Source organism: Cebus imitator, unplaced genomic scaffold, assembly GCF_001604975.1.
Source record: "Cebus imitator isolate Cc_AM_T3 unplaced genomic scaffold, Cebus_imitator-1.0 Scaffold0, whole genome shotgun sequence".
NCBI lineage: Eukaryota > Metazoa > Chordata > Mammalia > Primates > Cebidae > Cebus > Cebus imitator.
The window spans coordinates 7,553,756-7,563,576 of record NW_016107315.1 but is presented as its reverse complement, the minus strand read 5'-3'; the positions used below and the strand labels follow the sequence as shown (position 1 = coordinate 7,563,576).

The 9,821-nt window shown below is 46.2% G+C and overlaps 1 protein-coding gene across 1 annotated transcript in view; it reads left to right on the top strand.

Annotated features, from left to right (window-relative positions):
• Positions 1–571: 571 nt before the first annotated feature.
• The window catches only part of FAM240A (family with sequence similarity 240 member A), a 14,982-nt gene continuing 5,732 nt past the window's right edge, over positions 572–9,821 (top strand). Inside the window, exons 1-2 of the mRNA XM_017532948.2 lie at positions 572–745; positions 5,506–5,651. Of these exons, the coding sequence (XP_017388437.1) occupies positions 731–745; positions 5,506–5,651 (161 nt within the window). The 5' untranslated portion in view covers positions 572–730. The remainder of the gene's footprint in view (positions 746–5,505; positions 5,652–9,821) is intronic.

The following is a 9,821-nucleotide window of genomic DNA, read 5'->3' as shown; positions in this document are numbered from 1 at the left end:
GAGAGTTCCAATTCCCTTTCTCCCTAAAACCAGAGGACTTCTCAAAGCTCTTTCTATTCTTGTTCCCACTTCTGGGTTGCCTTGAGTCTTAACTGGGGACACCAGAGTAAAAATAGAAAATTTAATGCTGTTCAATGGTAATTAGAATTATGGGGATTTCCCCCCAGTGTACTTGCTGCTGTTTACTTTTCAGGGTCCTCAAACAGCTGCGCCATGCATTCTCTCCAGACTGCATTCTTTGGAGGGACAGGTTAGGGTGTGTTTCCTCCAGCTCACCAGGACCTGGAACCCTTCTGTTCTATTTGAAGCCCCAATCCTAAAGAACAATGTAAAAGGTGGTTAAACATACTTTTGGAAATGTGAAAAATAATCGTGAAATACTTGCTTTCAGGAGGTGCTGGATAGGCAAAAAGTACATGAGCGGTGCACACAGTCATCTGGTGTGCGCCGAACCACCCTAGCCAAGAGTCACAAGAACGCTCAGTGTAAGCCGAAAGCCTCTTTTAAAAAAGTAACTCTCAGATTTCTCAATCTGGGTTTAATACTCTGGGTAAATGAGACTTGGGAAATCAAATTGCTGGCACAGCGTTCAGGCTGGCGAGGGACAAATGTTCCTTTGTTCCCGTGGATTCACTGAACGTGCGTTGGCTCCTGGGGCAGCACAGATGCCTCACAGGTGGTCAAGTGCGACACATTCGGTTTGACTGAATCAGCGTCTTCACATCCCTTCATGCGGTTGTTCTCTGTAAGCGTTAATTAATTTGTTGATTTTGTGAAGTAACATTCCTAATGGGTATGGAGGTTATGGTTTGTCCAGGTTGGTGGTGATTGACTGGAAGCAGCAGTACGAATTCTCTCAAGCACGGGGTTGGATGGTGTTTTTCGCTGAGAGGATACAGAGGAATAGAGCTATTTACTTAACAAGAGCTTTCAACTATGGAGAGTCTCCTCGTCATACTTCTACTAGGAAGAGCAGTTGTCCTCATTGTAGACCCCAGGAAACCGAATCACAAATACTCACAGAAACACGTGTTATCTATGAAAGGGATAAACCAAATGACAAGATGCTAACAGAGTCTCCCAGTAGGTTAGAGCCAGGGAACTTGAACTTCTAGTCCAAAGACAGAAGCAGCTTTTCCCCTACCTTTACTGAGGAATAGTTTGTGTGTAGTGAAATTCACTCATTTAAAATGCAGAGTTTGGTAAGTTTAAGCAACTGTATACCACTATATAATCAACACTATAAACAAGACACAGGCTGGGTGCGGTGGGTGGCTCATACCTGTAATCCCAGCACTTTGGGAGGCCAAGGCTAGTGGATCACCTGAGGTCAGAAGTTCGAGACCAGCCTGACCAACATGGTAAAACACTGTCTCTACTAAAAACACAAAAATTAGCCGGGCATGGTGGCGACCAACTGTAATCCCAACTACTCAGGAGGCTGAAGCAGGAGAATCACTTGAACCCGGGAGGTGGAGGTTGCAGTGAGCCGAGATTATGCCCCTGCAATCCAGCCTGGGTGACAGAGCGAAACTCCGTCTCAAAAAAAAAAAAAAAAAAAAAAAAATAGTAATAAGCAAGACACAGAACATTTCCATGACCCCAAAAAGTGCCCATGTTCCTTTGCCCTCAGTCCGCTCCCCAACTCAACCTCAGCCAATCCCCGATCTGTTTCTGCAGGATTCTCACTACAGGCCTCTGCACAGGCCACTTCCTGCACCCTGGGTGCTCCTGCCCATCCATCCTGCAAGGCCCTTCCTCTAGGAGGACCCCCAAACCCTCAGCCAGGTCAGGGTACCCTCCTCTTGCTTCCCATTTCAGTGCCTGTCACATGAGGTGCCAGTGCCTATGAAAGCCTGCGTTCACGTCACTTCCTGTTATCTGAAGTCCCCTGCGGAGGGGCCCTGTCTTAGCCCACTGTCAGCCCTTTAGAGTGAAGAAGGATGGGGTATTAGATATCTTTTTGTTTGTTTGTTAGTCTGTGACACTTGCCCTGTCGCCCAGGCTGGAGTGCAGTAGAACAAACATGGTTCATTGTAGCCTTGACCTCCTGGGCTCAAGCGATCCTCCCACCTAAGCCTCCTGAGTAGCTGAGACCACAGGCACATACCACCACACCCAGCTAATTTTTTCCTTTTAATTTAGTAGAGACAGGACCTCCGCATGTTGCCCAGCCTGGTCTCAAATTCCTGGGCTCAAGTGATCCTCTAGCCTCAGCCTCCCAAAGTGCTGGGATTACAGGCATGAGCCACTGCACCTGGCCTAGATATCTTTAATCCCCTCTTTCTGCCTTATTTTTATATTTTCCTAAAAGTGTATTTCTAAACTGTTAATTTTGTTTCCCTGAAGCTACAAAATCAGTGATAATAGCCATTACAGTTCTGCTCATAGTGAGGACAATGACTAAAACAAGCTAAGAAGACAAGGTAGTTTGTTTAAAAGTGAAATGCATTTTCTCTCAGAGATCTTACTTTTTTTCACCATTGTATCACCAGCATTTTCCAGCAAAACAGCTGGTTACTTTGTAAAATAATATGATGCAGATGGAGGTAGGGATGAATGTCGCTCTTCAACCCAGAGGGAGCTCTGCTATTTCTTGGAAAAACATGTATCTTCCATCTTACGCAAGTGGGACACCTCCCAACAAGTGGGCATGGTGAGGTTCCTCTCCGACCCATCAGAAGTGAAGGAACGGAGGACAAACACTCTTACCAAATGCTCTTCTGGGCATGGCCCTACGTAGGATATGGTTCAACTTAAGAACTTCTACTGTCATCCAAGCTTTCCTAAATGGTGGCCAACAGACCAGGGATAAAGATAAATGAATCTGTCATTTACCCAAGAAGCCACACACTCAATATTGCATGAAAATAAAGATTCACACTTTTTCACGGTCATCAATGACATTCAATTAGCTCAGACTAATGATGTCCCTAGGCCAGACAATAGTCAGGAAAATCAGTGGGCCAGGACCAAGCTCATCCGTTATGTTTATTCGGAACTTTATAAATTGCAGAATACTTTCACATTTGGGGCTAAACTTGGCCTGCAGATAAATTTTCTTTCTTTTTTTTTTTTTGAAACAGAGTTTCACTCTTGTTGCCCAGGCTGGAGTGCAATGGCATGATCTCGGCTCACTGCAACCTCTGCCTCCTTGGTTCAAGCAATTCTCCTGCCTCAGCCTCCTAAGTAGCTGGCATTACAGGCATGTGCCACCATGCCCAACTAATTTTCTATCTTTAGTAGAGACGGGGTTTCTCCATGTTGGTCAGGCTGGTCTCAAACTCCCGACCTCAGGTGATCCACGCACCTAGGCCTCCCAAAGTGCTGAGATTATAGGCGTGAGCCACTGCGCCTGGCCCAAAGAAATTTTAAAGATGAGAAAAAGGAGGCCAGGAGAACCCATGCGACAAACAGACGGTATATCAAGGCAGCGGAAACACAGGTCTGGAGTGAACATCTGGCTTCAAACCCCTCTCTCCTTCTACCCAGCCCTCCTGTCCTGGTCTCTGTTTCTGAGAGCTTGGCCCAGACCTCTATGCTGAATTCCAGACTCCTGTGTCAAGCACCCTTCCAGTGCTTCCCCCTGGGGGTCAGCACCCAGGAAACTCAAACCCCATCCATCCAGCACAGCCTGAGCCCAGACCCCACAGCCTTCCTCCTCCGTTTCCCATGTGTGCACAGGTAGAGCCAGGACAGTCTCCACTGACAGCCGTTCTTCATTTTCCAGGCAGTTTCCTGTGAGTCTGTCCACTCTTCCTCATCCCTGCCCCTCCCACCCTGGTCACAGCATCTCTTTGGGCTCCCTCAGCAGCCCAGTCCTTCCTCCCCCTGAATCCACTGTCACCCCTCCAGTCTCCACCCCCAGAACATCTGGCAAAATGTCTATCTGGACCCACCATTGCCCCACTGAAAGCCCTTCTTGGGATAAGGTCCAGACCCTCTCTGGGGCATGCCAGGCCAGCTCCTCCAGGCTCCTACCTCCCCCATGCTCTTCTGCAGGGGTTCCCACCAGCAGACAGGAGCATCTGCAGTTCCTGCTTTTGAGGTTTCTGCTAGATCCACTCCGCTGGTCCGAAAGTTGAGCAGTTTCTGCGTGTAAAGAGTGAGCATTTTGGGTGTCTGGCATGTATAATTCCACACACGAGAGCCCACATGTGTGCATGCATGCACACACACACCTCAAAGCAGCTTGCTCTGGGGCGTCAGGCACTGGAACCATTTTCTATGATAAATTCCTTTAGTAAAGGGCCTGGAAACTTTCAGAAGTCTGAAGCCTGTCACTCCTCAAATGTCTCACCTAAAAGATGAGGAAGGTCACGGCCATCTCATGCAGATACTGTGACAACTAAATGGACCTAGACGCACAAAATGCCAGCTGCGTGCTCCCTGCTGCCAAAAGTTGAGAAATATCTTCTGTGAGGAGGAAGGAAGGGCAGAGGCGTTTGTCTGGTGCGGGTTTATGAAAGGCCCACAATCACATCTCACTGTGACGACCAGCCAGCAGCAAGCACTGAGGCCACCACTGTCATCCTCCTGCAGAGATCCTGTGGCTGGCCAGGTCTCCCTCATGTCAATGGCAGGGCCAGGATGCCTGTGCCCTGCAGAGTCTCAGGGATCATGTTTTATGGGCGTTCACCTTCTTCTTTTTTTTTCTTAAAGCTTTAGGAGTACAAGTGGGTTTTGGTTAATGGACAAATTGTTTAGTGTTTAAGTCTGGACTTTTAGTGCACTGCCACCCAGATAGTGTACATGACACCCAATAAGTGATATTTTATCCCCACCTCCCTCCTCTGAGTCTCCAATGCCCATTATACCACTCTGTTTGCCTCTATATTCCTGTGGCTTAGCTCCCACTTACAAGTAAGAATATACAGTATTTGGTTTTCCATTCCTGAGTTACTTCACTTAGGATAAAGGCCTCCAGTTCCATCTGAGTTCCTGCAAAAGACATTATTTTGGACTTTGTTATGGGTGAGCAGTATTCCATTACACACACACACACACACACACACGCACACGCACACGCATATATATATATATATATATATATATATATATATATAACATTTTCTTGATCCGCTTATCAGTTGATGGGCAGTTAGGTTAACTCCATATCTTTGCAACTGTGAATTGTGCTGTGATAAACAAACATACGCAAGTGTCTCTTTTAATATAATGACTTCTTTTCCTTTGGGTATATACACAATAGTTGGAATTGCTGGATCAAATGGTAGATTTACTCTTAGTTCTTTGAGAAATCTCCATACTGTTTTCCATAGAGGTTGTACTAATTCCCACCAACAGCATGTAAATGTTCTCTTTTCTCTGCATCTGTACCAATACCTTTTGGGTTTTTTTATTTTTAAAGTCAAACTGGAGTAAGGTGGATTGGAGTAAGATGGTATCTCATTATTGTTTTAATTTACATTTCCCTGATGATGAGTGATGTTGAGCATTGCGTCATATGTTTTTGGTTATTTGCATAGCTATTTTATTTTTTAGGGGATGAACCATCAGTATACCCGTCGGGAGGTCTTCTGCCGAAACACCTGCCATGATCTCAAGCGTTTCTGGGAAAGGGAAATTGGCAAACAGACTTACTACCGAGAATCGGAGGAGTATCGTCTAGGAAGAAGCGCACTGAGAAAGTATGTGGCTTGTTTGTCTACTTTTTAAAATTAATTCATTTTTAAAGTACATCTTATTATTTAGAACAGTTTTAGGTTCACAGCAAAATTGAGCAGAAGGTGCAAAGAGTTCCCTGCCCAACCCCACACAATTGCCACACTGTCAACATCTGCACCAGTGGTGCCTTGTGACCGTTGATGAACTTTCACTGACAAGTCATTATCATCTTGTCTATTTGTTTTGTAAGAGCAAAATTGATTTCTCCAGAAGAATGCCAAATGGGCATCTTAGAAGGTGTAATTATTTTAATTTTCCACGCTTATAGTCCTTTAATTCTTATCTTTATGAACTGGAAAACTTTCTCCTCTTTGTCACCATGTCACCTTCTAGCACATGAGGGTTACACTAAATGGCGTGGGGGTACCAGGGCAAACACGCGTCTGTGAAAAGCAATCAAGCAAAGGAAACAGTGCCCAGTCCTCAGTGCCCATTTGGGTGAAGACACAAGATGCCCTGCGTGGTTCCTGGAGGGGAAGGCAGGGTTTTTCCGTGTGCATCCCTGTTTCAGCCCGGTGAGTCTGCCGAGCAGTGGCGTGCAGTGACTCCTGTGGGCAAATGAGGGTCACCTTGCTGTGGAAGCAGTGCAGGCTCACTGCCCTCACACACACACTACAGAAAGCCATCACGGGCCGCAGGGAGAGACAGCCGTTTGGGGCTCTGTCTCCTGAAAGGGAACAGCTCAGCCAGCTGTCTGCTGAGGCCATGGCTTATGTGTGGTAAGGGAGTATGGGGCTGTGTGTGCTGTCCAGACAGTAGGGCCCATGACTCCATGGCTGCTGAACTGAGAGCATGCCTTAATTCACAGGTGGTAAACTCACTGCTGCCTTCCCAAGCCCCTCCTGAGCCCTAGAGGGGAGCCCAGCCTCCCACTTACAGAGGCTGTTCAGCCTTATTCCCAGCCACCATCCTACCTGCTGAAGTGCAGTGTTAGGGTGTAGAAAGCTGACTTGGGTGGCCAGTCATTTTTGCAGTTCCTGCCATCATCTTCCCCCAGTCCTGTCCCATGTGCGGATTCCCTGGGGAGCAGGCAAAAGGCCTCAGGTGAAATGAAATCGGCCCAAGGAAGACGCAAAAACCAAAGGCCCCAGGAGAGGCACAAGCCACGGAGCGAACAAAACAGCCTCTGAAGCAAATTGTGCAGTTTGTTAAAACATTACAAATACATGCATGCAGTATCTGTCTATGCGTATCACAAAACAATGCAAGGAGGTAAGCTCTCTGGCTGATGGGATGGCAGAAGACTTTAACTTATTTGTTCTCCTCCCCGTCTTCTCATCTGAAGCTGGGTAGCCTGGCTCCAGAGGCTCTGCTCTAATTAACACTCTATGTTGTCCCTTCACAAAATGGAAAAGAAAGTCCCAGATCATTGGGCTGTTAGAAAGCTTGACTATGGAAATGTGCCAACAATACCCAGCCTGGTGCCAAGCCCAAGGTCAGGGCTCAGGAATGTTCGTTCCCCTCCCTCTTCTGCACTCCCATTTAATAATCCAGGATCTAATATAGCAACAGCAATATTCCAAAGGAAGACATCCCTTGGAGGAGGAAAGATGAAAACAAAATCGCAAGAGTGGACGAGGGTGGGAACAAGCTCAGAACAGCAGTGAACAGTAGAGACTTCACAGCCGGATGTCTGGGCTCACCCTTTTGGGTACCTGGGGTGAGCCACCAAATCTCCCTGGGTCTCAGTGTCTTCATCGTTATTTCCATCATAAAGAAACAGACAGTAAGAGAAGTAAGAGGGACGTTGGAGAGTCACTGCCCTTTGAGTGTGGGCAGAGGGAGCGCAGCCTTGATCCTTCTCTTTCATTAGCAGATGGAGCACCTGGGCTACTGTTGCGCACAGGGTGTGCACAACCTCCCCCATTTTGGAAGTGGTCAGGGAGCCGACACAGGCTGCCATCTCCCACCCGCCCACTGCAGGGTCTGAGCGTTTCTTTCTGCAATCTTCTGGGGGTCCCAGCTTCAGAGCTGGTTCATTGGCCCTGGGACAGCTGCTGCTTGCTGAGCTGCTGTGCGGATATGTTGGCATGCTGGAGTTGGCAGCCCACACTCTGAGGTCCAGCCCTCCAGGTAACTGGCATGGCACCCCCCAACCACATCTATCAGGGAAAAGAGAGATGGGCAAAGGTGGGAGAATGGAGAAGGGCATTCTAGGCAGAAGAAATGCTATGTGCAAACACCCTGAGGCAAGGGAACAGCTTGCCCTATTTGTGGAAAGGGGAAACCACCATTTTTATATATTGCTTGTGTATTCTCCGAAGTCCCTGTTGCAGTGCTGAACATGTAATAGGTGCTCCAGGAAAGCATGCTTGACTGGATCCAAGAAAACAATGGTACTGGCTCTTGGATGGGTCTTTGCTGCCTGCTTACTTTGAGCCAGGACTCGCTCCCATTCCTGGCTTCCCTGCCAGGCTGATCTCCTTTGACCCCCACCCTCATCAATTCTCCTCCCTCAGTGGACCCCTCTTCCCATGCTAGCCCTCAGATCACCTTGTCCTTCAGCTTCTGGCTACTTTCTGTGCACTGGAGATGGAGGACTAGAGGCTAAATCTGCCTATTTCTTCCCCACACCCTTCCTGCCCTGGGTCCTGTTTTCGAGCGGTGACTTCATCTCTCCTGGACTATGCAGCTCCTGCTGCAGGGCCCCTCTTCCATGGCTTCAGACTCCAAACACAAGTGAAAAGGAGCTGGTAGAAAGAAGCTATTGACATTTGGCAACACCTAATGAAAGCAAATTGGATCTAATGATCATCAATATCTGCTAACATTAAAAAAAAAAAAAAGCTACAACCAGACAGATTTGATGGCCAACCATCATATCACCTGTGATGCAGTTTTGTCAAAAAAAAGAAAGAAACTGGATTCAATCAAACTTCTAGTGCCAGCCACCAATTAACAGCATATACAGGAAACAGAGGAATAGGTGAGAGTCACACAGGAATATAGTCAGCAAAATTCAAACTGTGCGTCCTCCCCAGAACAAACAATCTGGTTTCAAAAAAGAAAAACTGCAAAGGATTGGAAAGATGAGGGAGAATTTCCAGATTACAGGAAACCTAAAAAAAAACCAACAAATAAGAATGAATGTACTTTATTAGGGTCCTGAGTCAACCAACCTAGCCATTCAACATTAAAAGACAATCCAAATTGTGAACCAGTGCAATATTTATTTGATATCAAGTACCACTGGTTAATTTTTTAAGTGTGATAACAGCAAGGTAGTTTCTTTTTAAAGGAGTTATATTTAAGGACAAAATAGTTAAATACAGTTATTTCGTTTAACATGCAGGAGAAGAGAGATGAGGGAAACCAGATCAGCCTTAAGTTGGGGAAGCTGGGGAGAGGCTACAGGGGAGTTATTTATTTCTAGTCTCTCCACTATCAAGGTTATTTTTTTAAAAAATGTTATCTTGGCCGGCACAGTGCCTCATGCCTATAATCCCAGCACTTTGGAAGGCTGAGGCGGGCAAACCATGAGGTCAGGAGTTCAAGACCAGCCTGGCCAATATGGTGAAACCCCATTTCCACTAAAAATATAAAAAATTAGCGAGGTGCCGTGGCACACATCTGTTGTCCTAGTTACTCGGGAGGCTGAGGCAGGAGAATTGCTTGAACCCGGGAGGCAGAGTGTGCAGTGAGCCGAGGTTGTGCCACCACACTCCAGCCTGGTCGACAGTGAGACTGTTAAAAAAAAAAAAAAGTTATCTTGAAATAAAAAAGAGTGCAAGTTCCCTTTCGCCTCCTCCTCACCACCTCTTCACAATCCAAGTAGTTCCATTAATTTTTCTCTGTATGTATTTTGAGGCAATTTTATTAGGTGCATGCATGTTTAGATATTACATTTAGAAATTTAATATCTTCATGGTGAGGTGAACCTTTTTATCATTAGGCAGTGACTTTATCCCTGATGACTTTTTGTTTGAAGGTCTTTTTATCAACAGACTTCATAACTATATTAACAGGCTTTATATTAAGTCTGTTAATATAGCCAAACCAACCTTGTTTAGCATCTGCCTTACATATCTTTTTTCCATCTTCTTATTTTCAACTTATCTCTGTTCTTATAATTTAGATGTGTCTTTTTAAAACAGCACATAGTTGTCTGGGCACAGTAGCTCATGCCTGTAATC